The sequence below is a fragment of the Anser cygnoides genome, chromosome 4 (assembly GCF_040182565.1).
Source record: "Anser cygnoides isolate HZ-2024a breed goose chromosome 4, Taihu_goose_T2T_genome, whole genome shotgun sequence".
Classification (NCBI taxonomy): Eukaryota; Metazoa; Chordata; class Aves; order Anseriformes; family Anatidae; genus Anser; species Anser cygnoides.
The window spans coordinates 67,223,817-67,244,148 of record NC_089876.1 but is presented as its reverse complement, the minus strand read 5'-3'; the positions used below and the strand labels follow the sequence as shown (position 1 = coordinate 67,244,148).

Below are 20,332 nucleotides of genomic sequence, written 5' to 3'. Positions count from 1 at the left end.
AATCATAATGAAATGCAGAGTGTCCTCGCAGAGGGATGTAAGAAGGAGGAGAGTGCTGCAAACTAAATATAGGATTAGGAACATAACATCCCATAAAGTTCACCCAGCTGCAGCCTGAATTTGCAGGCTCGTATTGTGTTTACATGAACGAAGTCAAGTTCCGGTGTTTTGGAAAGACCTGCCTGTAGTCTTTTCAAGAGTGGGGCGTTGGGTTATGATGTTATTTATCCTGTCACCTAGGTTTGTAGCACTTGCTCCAGTGACTTTTGTATAAAGCTGTTTGTATACTATGGGTGAGTTAATTCTGCTTTAAGAAATGTCAATGTTTTACCTCCTAATTTCTGTCTTGTGCTTATGAACTTCGATGTTAAACTTATGGATGGTTGGTCATTATTTATATGTGTATATATAACAGAGGTGTGAAAATGAAACCCACGTTTGCGGAGGGGGCTGTCAGTACCTGATTTTTTTCTGCATAGTGGAAGTTCCTACAGCTCATATTGACTTTATTTTGTGAGTGTATACTTCATTTAATCTGGAAGATTAGATAGCTTAGATTTCTAGGGCATTAAATATAAAACAGTTCACCTCTGTGCTGGTAGCCTGTCTGTCTTCCCTTTGGTCATGACGGAAAGCCTTCCATAAACATTAACGGATAAAGATGAGTTATGGAGTTATATGTAGCATACCTGGACTGACCTCCCTTAAGATCCAGAAGAAGGTAACTAGCATTTTAAGGAAATTTTACGCTGCAGTGCTTACTCCCAGTTTAGCTATCTTACCTACAGCTGAAACATGGTGAAGCTGGTTTGACCATGGACTGCACACCCCTGTTGGGGATATTGGATGCTACTCAACCTTGTCCTTTCCCTAGCTGCACAGGTGTACTCTGCAGGCTCATTGCAGGCTCCTGGTCTTTTTGTCTTTTTTCGAACAGTACTGAATAGTGGATTTAATATACTCTACAGAAATCTTGGCATTGATAGAATAAAACTTGAATTCTGTGTAGACTTAAGCTTACCATTAATTTCAAGGACTCCTTGCCTTTCACTTGGAAAGACTACTCCTATGTTTAAACATTAATCATTTGCCTACATCTGTAGTAGACCAAAGCTGATGAAAGCTCATTGCCTAAGCTGTTTAGTGTAAATATGAACAAAGCTGGTAAATCTATTGAAGTGGACAGTCCTGTAATGGAGGGCTTGAAGAATGAATTAGATGACCTAATTGAACCTTTCCAGCTCAGCTTTGTAATATATGGAGGTAAAATAATGTATTTAGACATATTTTCATACAGTATGTTTCCATTTGGAAAATCATGTCGCTGAAGTCAGCAAAAAATCTTGTGAGGGAGTGTTTGTCTGTCATAGCAATTAAATGTGACTGCAGGTATTCCTGTTACAGGCCACTTATGCTTTACCAGGCAGTGAAATGTCTGGGCTGGCAAAGACAACTTAGCAATAATTTTTCAACAGATCTTAAATGGGGAAGTCCCAGATCTTGTAAAGTCAATGGGAGGTGGATACTCCGTGGAAATATGCCACCAATGGCAGAGAAATGTAGTTTTCAGCCTTGCTGACATGACCTCCTTTTGCTGATCCCTTTGTCATGAAGAGCATCCACAGCTGTGCTCCCTAGGCAGAGGAAAACACTGTACAAAGTCTATGTGAGAGATGTTCAGTAACTATAAGAATCAAATGTGCAATTGAAAACAGGTGAATTTGTGGGAAGGGGAGGGTAACCTGAGAAGATAATAATTACTAATATCAGTCTTAGTGGTTTCTTTGGGCTGACAAAACCTAAGTGGTTATGACAGAGCCCCTGTGTCAGCTGAGATGTAAAGTCCTATAGAGTCCAAAATAAATGAATAATACAAATAAATGTGTAAAACGGAACTGGAAATTTTCTGAGTTATTCAAAGATGAGACGGTGGGGATGCAGTATCAGATTACCATCTTATTTTTCTGGGTAATGTAATAATTAAAACAAGCATTGATTTGATATGTCTGTAAAATGCCACAATATTTACTGAGTTATAGGTTCAGGGATTTTATTTAGTGAAGACAGAGATTATGGATGCTCCTCTTTTAGTTGCATATGTGGTAGATGATCTCTTTTTTCTCAAAAATCCAACAAGAGCCAATCTGATGGGTGATATGATAAATACATGTTAATATAATGACCAGACAACAGCTTGGGGGTTTGCCAATCACCATGATGTTTAAGAAACTGCAACATAAATTTTAATTTGTGATAGTAGGAGTCACCTAGGTGGGCTGAGCTTACAGAGGTGGATGTCCAACAGGGATGGGGTGAGTGGACTTGGAAGGGTTCTCCATCAGCTAAGGAGAGCTTGGAGCAGGTGACTGGCTTTTCAGTGGCTGAAGATCTCTGCACCAATTCCCCTTGGAGCTGCACCTCCCTGCATTACTCAGGCCCACCTTTCTGCAGTGCACTGTTCTTGGCACTCTATTTTGGGAATGGAAGGAAAAAGTCTTTGTGCAGGAGAGTGAGTCACAATGGGTGACACACTTGGTGAGTGTAGCCTCATTTGGTGACTGATGTGTGACATAAGCTGGCCAGAATTTTCTGGATTTTTTTTTTAGAACTTACTCATTTTCCGAAGGTGTTTCTCCTTATAGTGAAGCTCTGGAGTTGTAGGAAACTCTAAACATTTGTCTACTGAGAACTGTGAAACTGGGTTTGGTGTCACAGATTTTTTCCGTGCCCTTCAGCAAGTGACACATGCTCACTGTTTCTCAGCTTCTCAGCCCCTTCCCACGTGAAACTGTGTGCTGCATTTGAGATGCAGATCTCAGAGGGCAAAAACTTCCCAGGGGGGTCCCATTATTCTTTTTTTTTTTTTTTTTTAAGCCAGTCTCAGTTGCTTCAAAGCTGGAGGATGGTGAATACAATAGATAGACAGAGTGGCTGTTCTGTGGGAGGTGTGGAAGGAAGCAGCAGAGTGTTGCTTTTGCAGCATTTTCCTGGCTTAACAGCATTTTCTGCTCTGGTTCCTGCTATCCTCTGGGCTGTCCTGTAAACCAGTTTGCCCTGTTTTGTAATTCGGAGCTTGTCTGTACGCTAAATGGAGAATATGGAGGTGCCACCTGCTCCATGAGGACCCCAAGAGCTTCTGGGTGCAGGTGTCATTGCAGCCACCAGTGAGGCCAGTGTTGAGACCCTGGCAGGGTCCAGGTAGCAGATGGCAGCAGGTGGTTGCAGTCAGACTCAGCCTTCCAGTTCTCCTGGAAGTTTTCTGAACACTTCACACTTGTAACACGGAATTGGAATTGCTGTACTAAGCAAAAATGAAAGGCTTTCCCCCAGGGGATTCAAGCCATTAAGTTTAGGACTGAGTAAAAGAAGAGACTTTTTTTTTTTTCTTTTCAAACCCAGCAGCTCTTGGTAGATAAAAGGTATGTCTGGGACTTTGCCAGTAATATTTAAAGTGGATTAATTCTTTTTTTTCTCCTTCTTGCTTGCTTGCTCAGTTGGCTCAAACTTCTGTGAGGATGAAACGAAAGAAACTTGTAGCTCTTGAGACGGAGAGTAAATTGAATTACGCCACGTTTAGCTGTGTTCTTGTTGTGCCTGCAACAAGAAAGACTCTAACCTCCATTTATAGAGAAAGGGGCAAATTAATGAGGATTTTCGAGTTCCTTGTTTGGTCACTTAATTGGCTGTATGACAAAGAGCTCCGCGGTGCGTGTCAAACAACTTTCAGAGTCCTCTAATGATTCGTGCCTTGCTCAACTCCTGATGCTGTTCTGCGTGGCCTGTCAGGAGAGGTATCGTTGTTAAAGTGGCTGGAATAAATTGGTTAGCAGTGTGCATACAATGTAGGATATTAGCTATAGCTATGGGGAGTACTTTCAGCAGCTTTTTCAAGATATCTAGATGTTTGCCCATAAGCATCAAAGTGCCCCAAACTTTCATTTAATATAATTAAAAGGACATCTGAAAGAAGTGTGACTCACAGCAGGGTTCTGTGGTTTGGTAGCCCTTTGTTAAAACTCTGTGAACTTAATATACTTCACAGCTTGATAAACCTGCACTTGATTTGTGTCAGTAAGAGCAAAAATATAAATCCCCACCCCGCATGTTTCTGCTGCACTGAGCCTGTTGTTAGGGGAGAGGAGGATCAAAGCCGCAGCCTTGGGTTTGTCGCTGGAATCCCAAATTCTTCACATAAATATTAAAAAGGAATGTGACCACATGTTCCTCTACCTACAACGAAGCTACATATGTGATGATACTGTCACATGTAACACAGCAAAACTGAAAAAAAAAAAATAACCTAACGTTTTCTGTGTTACCGTGTGCTTACTTTCTGCTTTAGGCTGAGTCAGCCCTTAAATCTGGTGGCACAGAAAAAAGTCTCAATACGAGTTACTGTAGAGGCCAGTGGGAGATGTCCCTTTAATTTGGACCACTGGGAGAAAAGAAGAATCTCATGGACACCCTAGGAGTTCCCTTGAAGGCTATGGATATTCCATCAAAAAAGCACTTATTGTTTGCAAGCCATTTTCTTTTTTTTCTACATCTTTGCTCACTTCCCCTGTGTAATTATTCTAGCAGTTGCTTGTATAGTCTCAAATCCCAAACAGTAGGGCAGCAAATACAGATGATTCATAAATGCAGTTTTCAGCTTATTCTGCAGGGAAGATCTCATTAGATGAAATAGATCATATGTTATTTCCTTCTTCCCAATCAATTGCTTTTATTTCAGTCCTACATATGCCTTCTGACCTTAAAATATTCTTCCTCATATACTAAGCAAAGTAAAAAACCATACCCTGTAATTTGTAACCTTCTTTTATTTCTTACATCTCCTATTTTTTTTGTGCTCCCACTAGGAGATTACTGGTAGTTCAAGGCCAAGATTGCAAACCTTGCATGCCTAGTGCAAGACCATTAATTCCATAAGAAAGCTTTTGTAGATGGCCTAATTGTAATAAAGGTCAGTACCTTTATTCCCACTGCAGTGAGTTCTCAGCGCCGCAGAAATTCAGGCTCTTTCTGATTTGGTACAATTCCTGTGCCTGGAGCAGACACATTTTCTGTAGCATTTAGAAGAGGAGATTGCATACAAGAGGAGATTGAAAACCTATACCCTGAATCTATGGAGTCATTTTGGAAATTCCTCTGCAAGGCCAGTTGAAGATCTCTACTTGCCTTCACCATGAGTGGTAATCATGGGTTTTGGTTCAGTTCACCAAAACTGATACCATCAGTTGCCAGTCACCTGCTCTGGTATTAGACGTAGACTGGTGTTTCCGGGTTAGTTTTGAAGGCAGATGTGGAAATTAGCAGTAGGTATTCTAATGATTTTTATTTTTAACCACAGTTCAGATAGATTCAATCTAAATATGTGTCTATCCATTTCAGTGAATATTATCATTGTTTTCTGATGACCAAATTGCTTTGCAAAAAGCCTTAGACACTGGCTGGGCTTCCCTGTAAGAAATTGTCTCCAGTGTGCTTACTTATGCTTTGACCAGAGACTAATTTTAATTTGGAATTAGTAAATGACAAGAAGAAAAAAAACATGCAAGGGTGAAGAGCCTTGTCAGACATATTTGAATGCACATCTCAGCTAAGAAACAGGATGTAATGCCATCATTTAGCCAAAAAGACGCTTTTCTTGTGTAGGGAACTGAGGAAATAACGTGTACATCTATTTTTGACTTAAGTCCTACATAGCAGAATACTGTTTCGGTATGATTGGTGACCCTGTTGTAGAGGGATTGGGGTGCCATTCTGAAGTCCATCATTTCATGAGCTGGTCCCTTTCAGTGCAATTACCTTGCCAGAACCAGCTCTCCTTGCATGCCCAAATCCAGGCTTTCATCCCCATCCTCTTATCTGGAGTGCCCATTTTGGCTATACTGGGTATATTCAGAGTTAATGGGAGCTTCTCTTGTACTGGTACTTTTTAGGGCCAGAGGCAACAATTGCACAACTTCCAGCAGAACTTGTCTTCAGTATCATCGATTGTGCCTTTAACTCAATTAGTTTGGAGTCTTGCAAATATCGATAGCTTTAAAAAAGGGTTTATTTTGGCACTGGGTGTTTCATATGAATACAGACAAAAATGAGCTATTCTTGAGCAAGGAGGCAGGTAAGCTCTTTTAAAGTACTACTAGTTTCTAGTAGAAAGAGGGAAAAAAGAGCACAATATTGCAATCATTGAACCATATCCGCATTTCAGTGCGTCTACTCTCTGAAGTGTTTTTCATTTTCACTGTGCACTTTAGACCTGAAAGGGTTTTCGTGCTTTTTTTCTCCACCGATTTACCATAAAATCTCAAGCTGCTATTAAAAAGTGGGCTAATAACGTTTTTTGCATGCTTTGAATAAAGATGATGATGCACTTGTTTTGGAGTAGTACCCAGAGGCCTCAAACAGGACCAGAACCTCAAACTGTAAACACAGACAAAGGCTGCATCTATGTGATTGCCCTCTATGGTCTTAGCACCACTGTTCTAGGAAAGAGTGAGCAAACCTTTCTTAGCAAAGCTGTACCAACAAACACCTTTTGTACAGGGGCAGCTGTACAAGCACTGCTTTTTTTCATGCACCAGCCATGATTTCAGTCTATCAATGTAAAGCACAGCTTTGTTGATGTAGCTCCTTCTGTACTAATTTTTGAAAGTGCATTGCATCAAGTATTCCTGTTAGGTCAAGGAAGACGAGTGTTAGCAGTGTGAGGTAGGGCTTTATAAATTATAAAAAGCACATAGTTTTAGTAGAAATGTCATTGCAAAAGTGGTACTTTAATGCCATATGCCACTGTCCTTATTCACCCAGTGCTGCTATAGGATCTTAGACTTTGATATAAGGTGCATGCAAAATAATTTATACTGTTTTCAGTCTCATCTTAAGGAGGTGCTGTTTTGTAAGGAAGGACAACCCGTGAATTTGAAAATTACTGAGCAGAGGCGCTCAACCAGCGTTCCCTGTAGGGCTTGCTGGTATTCACTTGGCACAAAGCAATATTTTCTCACACACCCTTGAAAATGTACTCCAGTCCTAAATTCATTGGGGTTTCCGTTCTTCCATCAGCTGCTCAGTGAAAGGCTAAAATGAACTATAAACATTTAGGAACTAACACCTTTAGGACCTAGCACCGGGAGAGTTGCTGGTTTTCTAAGGTTACGATTGCTGTGCTTAAGCACGGCACAATGAGCTCTGGTCCGAAATTGGCAATGAGATTAGCAGGTCTGACATCTCTTGGTAATTTCGAGGTTCAATTCCCAGTTGAAGCCAGATTTTACATTACAGTCTACTTTTGTCAAACAGCAATGCTTTAGGTGTTGTTATGGTGAGAGATAAACAAATGGATGTGGTATCACTGGGTATGTACTATCCTGTAGGTTTAAACTATGTGTCACATAGATATTCTTGCCAGGCATTTCTAGAGGGGGAGAAGATAAAAATAAATCAACACACAAAATTCAGTTTTACGGAATGAAGCAGCTGTCACAGAGGAAATCAATGGGACATATATGATCAGCCTTTTAGTAATGTGTGATTACTGTAAGACTCCTAATTAGTTGCCCTTTTGACAATACATCTTTTAATACCAATTTATAAGTGTTTGAGAAGGCTGTTTTACATTTTGTTTCTGTTTTGTAACCTCAGGACAAAATCAAGAAACTATGAGCATATGCCCTTATTTGGGAAAAAAAAATCTCCCTCTGCAATTTATTAACATTTATTTACATAGAATGTATACTCTGTGATGCTGTATAGCCACATAGTGAAAGGAATCACCATCCTGGGATTTATCTTCCGCACTTGGCATTGCTCTTCTCTTAATGTCCAGTTGAAGCCACTGTTGGAGACAGAATATTAGACTCACTGAACCTGTCATCAGACCCAGAATGGTTGTTCTGTATGGGCTTGCATTAAGAGGGTTTAGCATTCAGTGAATGTATAGGTACCCTGTTACCGTAGTCAGCATACAGCTACACCTACAGATCTCAGGATAAAAACACAGATGGGAAGTCTTCTTTCTTGGTGCTCTTTTTCCCTCATTTCTTCATACTTTAAGGCTGCAAACAAGCAAGCTATGCCTTTTGAAAGCACTCCCTTGATGTCATTTAAGTTACTTTTGTCCTTCTCCCTGGGCATATATGTGCGTATGCTGTTCATTCTTAAAGCCTCTGCAACCTTGGCATTGGTTTTGTGCTGTGCTGTAGGGGATGTAGAGTTATGTTGGAGTCCATGAGGCTCACAAGAGTGCTTTGGCTCACTTGGAAGTTGTTCGCCTAGTTGAGCTGCTTTTGGAAGAGGAGTAAGGCAGGGGAGAGAAGGAAAATACAACAGTGGAATACCTTCAGCTTGGGAAGCAGGGACAAGGTCTTCAGTAAAGTAAACATGCAGAACCCTTAAATAGGTTTTGGGTCCTTCGGGGACAGGATTAAACTCACGTGTCTTTGGGCACCTACATGAAGATGATAATTCCTTCTACTTTGACTGGGAAGAGACACTAGAGAGCTTCTGGGCTCCTGACTTGGCTGTGTGTTAAATTTTTGAAGTGAGGTGGGATGAAACTGGGTCAAAACTTCCTTAGCTCCCTCTGAAAATACCCATCTTTATCAGCATCACCAAGAGTCTCAGGTAAAACCCAACAAGTCATCAGCTCACTAGCAGACCTGTCTCATGCCTTCTTCATTTCAAAGGTCATCTGTCAGGGCTAACCCTTCTGCTGGTCACTGAGAGGCTTTGCTGGAAGATTGGCACTGCTGCTCCTATGCTGGAGCTTCATCAGACCACAAAGTCATTGGAGTTGGTGCCAAACCCACCTAAACCACAGTGTCTCAGCTTAAATGCAAAGACACAGGCAAGTATTTGTCCCATGTGCCTGACTTTCCACAGTTCCTGGTTCCCTGCCCAACTTTTCCCAGTTGGCATCTCTGTCTCAAGAGACACTGTTGCTTTAACAGCTGTTTTGTTTCATTTAAACACCTACCTCAGCTCATGTCCAAAATGCAAACATTTCATTAGCACCTCATCTCCTTAGCTTCAGCCTGCAGCACTCAGCCATAATGAAGTGCTGCACTCAGAAATATAATGCGGGGAACACTTGATTAATGCACTGAGGCAGGTGAGGGGATTGACCCTCTGGGAAAAGCTGTGGACTAAATTCATCTTGGTTGTAATGCCAGTGATGACAGTCTACCAGCTTCACTCAGATCTGTGTTAAGGACCCGAACCAAAGTCCTTGGAAATCTTTCCAGGGTTTTAGCGTCAGACCCAGGATCCAAAGTGATAGGACATAGCTGGTTTCAAGTTAGTCATTTCTAGAGGATGCTCAGCATCACCATGTCCATTGGATGGAGAGCACACATTTTGCAGGAGGAATCAAACCGAGGTTCTCTGTCAAGCTTTGTATGCATACATGCACACATGCTTTGTTAATAAATAAATAAATAATAGCTAAATTATTTTTTCTGGGGAAATAATTTTGCAGCATATGTTTAACCATAACACAAATATTTAATCATCTGTTTCATATTTAGACAAATAAGTATTACCTTTCCATCCACAGCCAGCAGCTAGATCTGCTGCAAAGACTATTTCCACCACTCAGATATTGATGAAAGCATATTGTTTTAGCAGAGATTTAAAAACACTGTTAGCAGCTGAGCTAAATAGAAGTAAGGCAAATTGTAGTCTGCATAGTAATATTGAAAGGTGAGAAAAATCCTTATTTTCTGCTTTCCAGGAATATAAGATCTTTGCGAGAAAACTCCATGTTGTGTAGAGCCAGCACAGCAAAATAGTTGATTTTTTTGGTCACTGTGAAAGAATAACACCTCCTTTTTGCCTGCAAGGAGATAAGCTACCGAAGTAAACTATAGAATTTTATTAAGAGCTACAGCGATTAGGCTTCAAGATTTTAAAACACTGAAAAAAAAACACACTTAAAACGCAATGTTTTTTTAGTATTTCTTTTTGGCCATTGAAGTTAACCTGTTTTTTCTGTGCACACACCACATTTGTTAAGATGACTTTTAGACTACTTAGGAAAATTAGTTTAATAATTAGTTTAAGAAATTGATGTATGGTTAGTAATTTCTACTTAACAGCAAATGAGAACGGGATCCCAGCTCTGAAATGTAAAAGCTTGACAACAAAAAGATTTTTGCAGTAGCAATAAAGGAAGAGATTTTCCGCCATTTTAGTTTGCTTCAGTGATGGAAGCATTGGCTACTCTATACTTTGGAAACCAAGCTGTGAGGCTCAGGAGAAATGTTGTCTGTTAATCATGGGACCAGGGCAGTAGCTTCCAGGGAGGGGAAGATCTGCTAAAGGTAAAGGAGAGATTTGGCACAAAAGCAACTGAGTTAAGTTGTCATTAATTAGGTTGGAGAGTAGGGGCTTTTTACTGTCAGGGGTGCCCGATTCTGCCTCTGTTTTCCAACAGGAGCTGTGGTGATATGAGAAACCATCCAACTTGAAGGACATTTAAGTTTATGATACACATGGCATTATCTAAGTGAAACGTCTTTGCTGGGATTAAAAGCACTAGCAGTGGCAGGTCTAGATGTCCTTGCTTCTCCTTTAACCTTGTTGTAATTGAAAATTCTTGAAGGTCACGTGGATATAACAATAAAATCCAATTCTGGTTCAATGTGGTTTTATTCTCCCATTGTATCTGACTGACTGGTGAGGTGACATCAACATGCCTTGCACTGAGAATCACAGAATCATTAAGGTTGGAAAAGACCTCCAAGATCATCTGGTCCAACCATCCCCCTACCACCAATGTCACCCACTAAACCATGTCCCTAAGCACCACGTCCAACCTTTCCTTAAACACCCCCAGGGACGGTGACTCCACCACCTCCCCGGGCAACCCATCCCAATGCCTGACTGCTCTTTCTGAGAAGAAATGTCTCCTAATTCCCAACCTGAACCTCCCCTGGTGCAACTTGAGGCCATTCCCTCTAGTCCTATCACTAGTTATCTGCAAGAAGGGGCTAATCCCCAGCTCCCCACACCTTCCTTTCAGGTAGTTGGAGAGAGCAATGAGGCATTTGTGCAATGTGTTGCTGTTGTAATGCTCTTCCTTAGCGTTCTGCTGGAGAACAGGCCGTGCTGTAACCTCTTTTCACACATCACATTGTGGGTGTGTTTCGAAACAGTCAGGAGTAAATACTGAAGTATTTTCATTAAAGTGAGCCATGGAGTGTACTTTAGGCTTGCAACATGTAGAAATCCCATGGGACTGTCTTTGCTTTGAAGATCAGAGGTATGGGTTTGATGACTACACTTTCAACATGCAGAAAATTGTTGAGAATGGCAACTTAATCTCAAAGGGAAGGTTGGATTCTGTAGTCAGTGATAGCTGGAGGTGTTTCTTTGTGGGGCAGGCCTGCCTCATAGCTAAACACTAACCAGCAGAAGAAAACACTGTCAAAGTATATTATTTATCTCCGCACTATCAGTTTCACCAGCTGGTGCGGCTGGTCTCATTAAAAAGCCTTGCCTGGAAGACAGTTGAGTCAGTTCTGGTTAGTTACTAAGCAGAGGTTTAAGGCTGAACGAAACCTTCAGGTTGGGTAGGCCTCTAGTGCTGTAATTTAGCGATCACAAGGCCAGCATGGTTCCGTGTGACCCTGGATGTGCTTCTAGATTAACCTGTGGGAAGCTATCCATGGGAAAGCTCTTTGCGCAGGGTAGCCCGGGGCGTAAGGTGCACCACAGGAGGTCCTGAAGTTGTTACTGTGGGGCTGGCTCCTTCCTGAATGGAGCAATTTGAAATGTCACGGCTTATCAAAATCTCCGTGGGGGCACCTGCTGGTTCTCTGGATGAAGCGGTGTAACTCAACTATCTCTGCATCGCCGTGACAGCCTGACAGAGGTTATGTGGTGGGAAGTGTTCTGTATGGAGCCTAACCCTTGCAGATAGTTACTGAATAGCTTCCATGGGTGCCCCAGCCCTGCTTCCAAATTCTGGTGCAGCCGATAGCAGCAACCTGCTTCACAAATGGGTTTTGAAATATATTTTCGTGCATGTTTCCTTAGGGATTTCCCCATCCCCACTCTGTCACCCCTGGCTCTTAATTCCTTCTTAATCTGAGCACAGAGCTGATGAACACAGAAGCACTATTCCCAACCTGCATTAGAATAAAATCAAGACCTCTCCCTCTCCTGTCTAATGCAATAAATGTTAACTAACTCCATTTTAGGCTGCCCCGATGGTCAGGGAGAGGAAATGTTGCCCTGCCCCTATAAACTAATGTGTGTGGAGGAGGGAAATGAGTGCATGTCAGAGGTCTCGACTTTAGGTTCGCTAAAGTCCTTTCTTACTCAGTTCCTCTCCCTTGCAGGCCATGGTGGAGACGGTGAACAACCTCCTGCAGCCACAGGCTCTGAATGCATGGAGGGACCTGAATGCAAGTGAACAGCAGCGCGCAGCCACCAAGTTACTCGACACCGTGGAGGATAGTGCCTTTGTGCTGGCTGATAACCTGCTGAAGACGGACATCGTCCGGGAAAACACCGACAATATCCGTAAGAAGCAGAGCCCATAAATACTGAGAGCAGCCAGAAGGAGAGTAAGGGCTGGGGAGCCTGGCTTCTGTCTTGGCCATACATTAACTGGAGAGCAATCTGTTAGATGTGGCTTGGCATTTTGTCTGAAAGACTTAGAAGTCTTTACAAAAGAGCCTAAAGGAATAAGGCAACTCTCTACCGTTGAAATCCCATGGAAAATGAACACCTAAACTGCCTTTATTACTCCTGGCTTTAAGTGCAAAATATCTGCTAGGGCAATGAGAGCATCGCTTCAAAGGGAGATGGTTCATTGTAATGCAATTGTGTTTCATTTCATACAAATTTGTGTCTTTATTTGGCTGATTGTTGATTTTAATTAAAAAACAAGCATGATGGAAAGCACCAGCACTCCCACTGTGCATATGTAAAATGAGAACAACTCTTCTTTCTTTTTCTATGAATACAGATCCTGAGCACTGATAACATTTACAGAAAGTACCAATCGCCAGTGGCAAAGAAGTAACATTTTCAGATTTTCATTTTAACCATTGTCCTTAATATCCTGAGGTTCTTGTTTACAAGAACTGGTTGTCTTTTGTGTTCCACAGAGAGTAGAATTTATTTGCTTTTTTTTTTTTAATTAAATTTAAAACTTCTTCAGGGCAGAGATTTAAAAAGAAATAGGAGTCCAAACAGAGTCTAGTGTGAAACACTGTAACTTGATTCTTCTACTTTCAGGTGGTCTGGAGCACCATTTCTTAACTTCAAAGTGTTGTGCAGAGGATTGTTTCAGTAGTAATTTTTCTTATTGTTGGTCTCTCTTGCATGCAGAGCTGGAAGTTGCAAGACTGAGCACAGATGGGAATCTGGAAGATCTTAAGTTTCCCCAGAACATGGGCCATGGTAGTGCCATTCAACTGTCAGCAAATACCTTGAAACAAAATGGTCGAAATGGTAGGTCCAGAACCTCTGGCCATGCTGGCCTTCTGAATCAGTCATGCTTTAGGCATTTTTTATGAACAGCTTGTAAACGTTGTTTTGTGTTTAACCAATTGTAAGCATAGTATTAATCACTGTGTTAATATTTACATTAATGTTAATACCAGCTTACCAAGCCCTTAACTGCAGGCTAAGTTGGCTGACAAGGAATGTATTGTATTGCCGAGTGACCGACAGCCTTCAAAAGCATTACGTGCTGGTAAAAATGTGCCAGATCCCTACATGATGTTTCTGTTGGGGCACTGTGCTGAGTCCAAAAAAGTCCTTGTAACTACTATTGTCTGCAGTGGGAGCCTTCATATAGGATAAGAGGCTTGTTTGAGTAACCTGTTCCACAGTGGGGCACTCTGCAAGTATCTGAAAAGAGAGGGAAGAAATAATAGTAGCATATATTAGTAACGAGCCAGTGTAGCAGAAAAGGTTGATTAACTGTTAAGAGTCTAAATCTTCAGTGCCTTTCTCTCTGTAGCTTATGAAGCTCCTGATATACCATAAATTAAAGATGATGTTGTACGTGAACAGTCTTCAAGCTGCCAAGTCATTTATTTCCAGATCAGGAATTTGAACAGACACATTTGTTGATCTTTCCAGCCCCACTATAGACCAACTTCAAACTGCCAGGCTTTCTACTAATGGGCCTGACATGCTCCTATTTATGAGTTCCTTTAAAGCTTGTACTCCATTTGGGTACTTTACCACACTGCAAGGAGTCTGCATTCCATGGGGGCTGTCTTTTCAACATTAACCTGTATGTAGGGGGAAAGCACTCTACTACAGACTTTGATCACTGTAGGCAAAGCATTGAATGATAGGACATTATTACAGCCAGACCAGATGCATTAAAACTGCCAAAATTTCTGACAGTTTTTGAGAGAAGAATTTGGTTTTGGCGGTTCAGAAAGAGAGCTTTGCCATAGAATTCCTTGATGGGGTTTGGTACTTTTGTATGTACAATTTAAAGAAAGTTTCATTTAGAGTTGGTGTAAAACCCAAAATGAGTAGCAAAATTGCAGTGGGATGTGTATTTCACTCCACTAGTGGACTTTGGAGAAGATTAAAAAAAAAAAAAAAAACAAGAAAGAGAAATTTTGTTGGCAGCAGGGAAGGGAAAGTCTGTATTTCTGAGCATGATATCAGTGGAGTTCTGGTCAAATCAGGAGACCCCCATCAATTTGTACCAGCTTGGCACCCACACAGAGATTGCCAAAGAGCTGGGAATAAAATTGTCATAGAAGGATTTAGGTTGGGAAGGGCCTTCAGAGTCATCAGTGCTTCACCTTCTGCAGAAGCTGGGGTGAAACAAAAGATGCTTCCACACAGCTAATATTTATAAGGCAAACTAATCACATTTGGTTCTTATTTGTAGTCTGTGAAATAATATGCAAAACTGAAGGCAAACTGGATGGTTTCAGCTTAAAAAAAAATGGTTGGTAGTATGTTGTGGGGTTTTTTCTGCAGGTTCCCTGTTGGTGGATTTTTATGGAAAGAGGGGCTATCTGATTGGCAAATTTCTGCAATTTCTGTTTTATCCTTCATGTGAGATTGGAATTGTGTTGGAAAGTTTTGGATTTCTTCTCCCAGATTTGACCCCACACTTTCTGAGGTTGTCTTAATTTATTAATGGAGTTTGCACTAGACTAAATTATGGCATGATATATTTTATATGGCATCTCCATGGCGGACCAGAATGAAATATGTTTCCCAAGCATTGCCTGGAGAATAGTGTTAAGTCAGATGGGAAATGGGCCACCCGGCCTCTTTTCCCTGGAGCCCGTTACTCCCACTTACGCCAAAAATAAGCCCACCTTTGCTTCTGCTCTTCTCATCCTTGGACCTCCTATTGCACCTCATGGTGCTCATTGGAATAGGCAGGAGAACATGAATTTTCATATGCCACATCTTGGTCCTTCTAACATTTACTCAAAAAAAGTTTTAAAGTTGGTTCAGAGAAGAGGTTTGTCATCTAAAACAAAACCTAGTGCGATGACCTGGATATCGAACTTCTCACTACCCTTCTAGGTGAAATCAGGGTGGCCTTTGTGCTGTACAACAACCTGGGCACCTATCTCTCCACGGAGAATGCCAGCATGAAATTAGGAACAGAAGCAATGTCGACTAATCACTCCGTCATTGTCAACTCACCTGTCATCACGGCAGCAATAAACAAAGAGTTCAGCAATAAGGTTTACCTAGCTGATCCCGTGGTGTTTACTGTCAAGCATATCAAGGTGAGTGAGTTTGAAAAGCTTTTTTTTTTTTCTTTTCAATTTCTAAAACAAAGTGCCACAAAAGTTGGCTGATCTGAGGCCTCCAGCAGACTTTGATTAGATTTAGAATTATACATTTTTTCCTCTGCACTTTGTGTTATTTATGGCAAATGTCTCTTTTACATTGCATTAATAAAAGTAACGAAAGTCTCCTTTGAGCTGATGTCCATTGCTCAGTTGCTGACACACGTCATTCTGTAATTAAAAACTAACAATATATTAGAATGGGCCATAATGTTATTTTATCATGGTGGCAGGGGATATTAGAGGAAAGTGGAATTACAGTGAAAGAGGACAGCTAGTCCTATTAGCCAAGCACAGTCATTGCAAAAGTTGATTGCTTAAAGCAATTAATTTCTCTGCTCTGCAATGCAAATGAAGCAATCTGGTTTTTAGAGCTGAATTTAGTCTATGTCTGAAATTAATCAAGAACAAAGAACTAAGTTTGCATTAGCAAACAGAGGAGCAACAACCTAACTTTCTTTGGTGTCGACAAGTAATACTTGACATCTAAGTCATTGCTGATTATTTATCTAAAATTAAAGGGTAAGAGTTACAAAATGCCTCTGGGAAAAAATAAATAAATAAATAATGCATTTAGAAATCTCTGAAACCCTATCATTTTACTGCATTTACTCATTGCTTCCCTGCAGCAGTCAGAAGAAAATTTCAATCCAAACTGTTCATTCTGGAGCTATACCAAGCGTACAATGACAGGGTATTGGTCCACCCAAGGATGTCGCCTCCTGACAACTAACAAGACACACACCACGTGCTCATGTAATCACCTAACCAACTTCGCAGTCCTGATGGCACACGTGGAAGTTAAGGTAGGCATTGCAAATTCACAGGCTGCCAATGGACTGGTCAGAAAAAGTGGCTAATGTAACACAATTTATGTGTGACCCCCACAAAGGGCAGCTGCTCAGGGAAATTGCTGTGTGGTGGCAACTCACACCAACAAATGGTGGGAAATATCGCATGTAAACCTTCTTTCTGCAACACAGTGAAAAAGGAGACAGTCACACCTATACAAAGGCTGCACTGAGCTCCTGGCATGGGAAGTTCAGAGCTGCAGAAGACAAGTGAGCAAAATTGGCCGTTAATACCACATCCTTCGCTTTACTGGTCCAGAACATCTCCTGGCTGGGTCCTTGCTTGCGGGGTCCTCACTGTGCCATCTGGGAGTAGAGAGCACCGTGGGTGGTGGGACAGGATCGGACAGAGCCTGCCTTGTGGGGTGTGAGTTGGGTGCCCTGCTTGCAGGGCAAATACAGTGCTGCACTTACTAGTGAGGTGCATGTGTGGAGCCGTTTTTTCCAGCCACCAGCTAAAGATACATTCTCTGTGTCTCACTATGTGGCAGCAAGCTACACATAAAAAGGAAGCTATTATACCATCCTGTCTGGATTGTCCATCCACCCAAGGCTGGTACATGAGCAGTTAATTCCTTCGCCTGCATTTAGGTCCGTGGTGGTTTCTCACATGACTATCCCCACTGGGGCTAATGAAGTTACTCCTGAAAATATGGGATTTTCAGTTGGGATTTTTTTTCAAGAATAGGAGAATGGTTGAGTCAGTCCTCCATTTCCAGAGCTGTCTTGGCAGTCATTAGTTGAAAACAATCTCACCTGATGTAGAAAGAAGAGAAAGCCCTGATTCCTGAAGGACTTTGTCTTCACGATTTTCTGTGTTGTAATGTCTCCATTTTGTGTGCCTGGCACCACTGCAGGATTCACTGTTCTGAGCTAGATCCTGTAGGAGCTTCTGTGCGGGCAGAATATTTCAGAGCCACTTCCATGGCTGCATAACCACAAAAGCTATTATAATTTTAAAAGACCTTTTCTTAAATAGTCTTCCAGTGTCATTCCTTTGTATATTTTTGTTTCACTTAATAATCTGAAGAGGAATGTGAAGAGCTGCAATAAAATATATATTAAAGCACTGTCATGCATGACCAAAGCTCTGCAAAAAAGAAATGAGAGCCTGGCGGCTCATTTGCCACAACAGCTGGGTCCAGCTGAGAAGGACAGGATGGATCTGCTGCTGCAGAATGGCATATTCATTGTATTCTGCAGGATTCACTACCAGTCCAGGAGATGTGTCATCAAATGGCTATGGCATTATCCTGGGGGTTGTCTGAAGAAATGCCCTATTCAGAGCACATGCTTACAGGATAATGGTATTCAGCAGTCTAAGTCTGTTTTTGCCAGTTTCCCACAACTATTTGAATTTTCACAAGAAATGTATGTTTGTCTGGTTATCACCTGCCTGGATTTAACAGATATACCTGAGTCACCAAAGTCAGAGGTTGCACCTGGGAAATGCAGATAGCTTTCCACTCCACTGGTGTGAATGAACATGAGCTGTACTGCATGATGCAGATACGGGCTAGCACTGAACAGGTCTCTTCCCAAACTTCAAGTAGGTCAGCCTTGTCTGCATGGCATTTCACCTGAACCACACTAGACTAGTAGTGCTGGTGTTATCTCATCTTGCAGGAGAAAGCAAGACCCTTGCTTGCCCATGCTCATCCAACAGTTTGGAAAGACCTACAACTGGAAGCTTCCTGAGTGCCAAACCACTGTGCTATCTGCCCACAGATGTTTTGGGTGTTAGTGAGTGCTCTCAAGATTTTCAGGTCATGTTTTGTTGTTTTGCTGAAGCCAAAATATCGTTGATTTAACAGCCAAATTGGCCCCACTTTCCTGACTCTGATACAACCTGATAGCTTCCTGGCATGTCTGTCTTACTGATCATGCTAGTCTCAGGGTGAGGGCAAGTGTTCGCCCTGCAAACATCCGTAGCTCTTCCCTCCAGCTACTCAGCACCTTGCTCTTCCTCATTGTACCATCTTCCTCTGGTCTGCTGGTGGAGATGGCCTTATGGCTAACTTGAGGCAAATAATGGAAGTAGCATGTATCACATTTCTTATTCTGTTGCAATGAGTTGATTTTAAAGTCTTGCTATCCAAATACCTGCTGGTTTGGAGAAGTGGTGTATTGGGTTTATGTGGCAAGGGTTTGGCAGCAGGGGGCTGCTGGGGTAGCCTCTGTGAGAAGAATCCAGAAGCTGCTCCATGTTAGATAAGGGCCAGTTTCAGATGGCTCCAGAGGGACCCACTGTTGGCCAGAGACGAGTTGATAAGCAATATTGTTTGCAGCTTCATGAGACCATACTTAAGAAAGAGGAAAAACTGCTGCACAACAGCAGCTGGGAGAGAGAGGAGTGAGAACCAGCCCTGCAGCCCCCAGGGTCAGTGCAGCAGGAGGGCAGGAGGGGCTCCAGGCAGGCAGCAGCAGCTCCCCTGCAGCCTGTGGAGAGGTCCCTGGTGGAGCAGGCTGTCCCCCTGCAGCCCACGGGTCCCACACGGAGCAGATCTCCACGCTGCAGCCCGTGGAGGAGCCCCCGGTGGAGCAGGTGGATGTGGCCTGGAGGAGGCTGCGGCCCATGGAGAGCCCCCGCAGGAGCAGGCCCCGGGCCGGAGCTGCAGCCCATGGAGAGGAGCCCACGCAGGAGCAGGGGGTCTGGGGGGAGCTGCCGCCCGTGGGGGACCCGTGCTGGAGCAGTTTGCTCCTGGGGGATGGACCCCGTGGTATGGACCCATATCTGGAGCAGTTCTTGAAGAGCTGCTGCCTGTGGGCAGCCCCCGCAGGCTCAGTTCAGGAAGGACGGCATCCCGTGGGAGGGACCCCACGGGGAGCAGGGGCAGAGAGGGACCGTGAAGGAGCGGAGGAGACGAAGCATCAGAGACTGACCGCAGCCTCCATAGCCGTTCCCCTGCACCGCTCAGGAGGAGGAGGTAGAAGAGGGTGGATGGAGGGAAGGTGTTTTTAGTTTGCTTTCAGTCCCTCACTTCTCTAGCTTGTTAGTAATAGGTGAAAAATTACATTAATCTCCCTGTGCTGAGTCTTTTTTGCCCATGACCATAACTGTTGAGTGACCTCCCTGTCCTTATCTCAGTCCTTGAACCCTTTTCATCATACTTTCTCCCCCTTTCCCTTTTAGGAGAGGGAGTAAGAGAGTGGTTGTGGTGGAGCTTAGCTATCCAGCTGAGTAAAACCACCACAGGTGGTGGTTTAAAAATAAATGGGGATTGTTGTCATCCATTGACTCACACTCATGTCTTGCATGCATACTTTACTGTCTTTTTGTTGTCTTGTGTTTTGTACAAAAAGCATTCCTTGCCTCAGAGACTTTTTAGTCATCTTTGAGATAGGACAGTCCTTGGGGAAAGGATGCTGCGTGCTTGTGCAGGACCTCACACAGTGGCGTTTTGGTCAGTGGCTAGGGTCCCTAAATGTGACTGGCATATACACAATTAATAGTATTCTAGAAGTTATGCCACAAAAACAATTTTCTTCTGTAATCGAGATCTGTAATTTACTGACTTCAGTTTGGTGGGTTTTTGAAACCGTAGTTTCTTCACTGTAATGAGTATTCTCAAAACCTTACCTAATAGGACTGAACACCACACGTCATGGCAAGTGGACATCTGAGTCCTGCTCCTTAATCAAAAGGCAGTACCAATCTGACAAGTGTCATTTCTGGTC

At 42.5% G+C, this 20,332-nt stretch overlaps 1 protein-coding gene across 21 annotated transcripts in view; it reads left to right on the top strand.

Annotated features, from left to right (window-relative positions):
• Nucleotides 1–20,332, top strand: part of ADGRL3 (adhesion G protein-coupled receptor L3) — a 535,525-nt gene that overhangs the window by 438,746 nt on the left and 76,447 nt on the right. For 20 of the 21 annotated variants that reach the window (XM_048067842.2, XM_048067827.2, XM_048067817.2 and 17 more), the window contains 4 exons: nucleotides 12,348–12,531; nucleotides 13,345–13,467; nucleotides 15,532–15,740; nucleotides 16,433–16,609. In XM_048067842.2, coding sequence (XP_047923799.2) covers nucleotides 12,348–12,531; nucleotides 13,345–13,467; nucleotides 15,532–15,740; nucleotides 16,433–16,609 — 693 coding nt within the window. The remainder of the gene's footprint in view (nucleotides 1–12,347; nucleotides 12,532–13,344; nucleotides 13,468–15,531; nucleotides 15,741–16,432; nucleotides 16,610–20,332) is intronic. The other variant, XM_048067821.2, reaches the window with a different exon arrangement.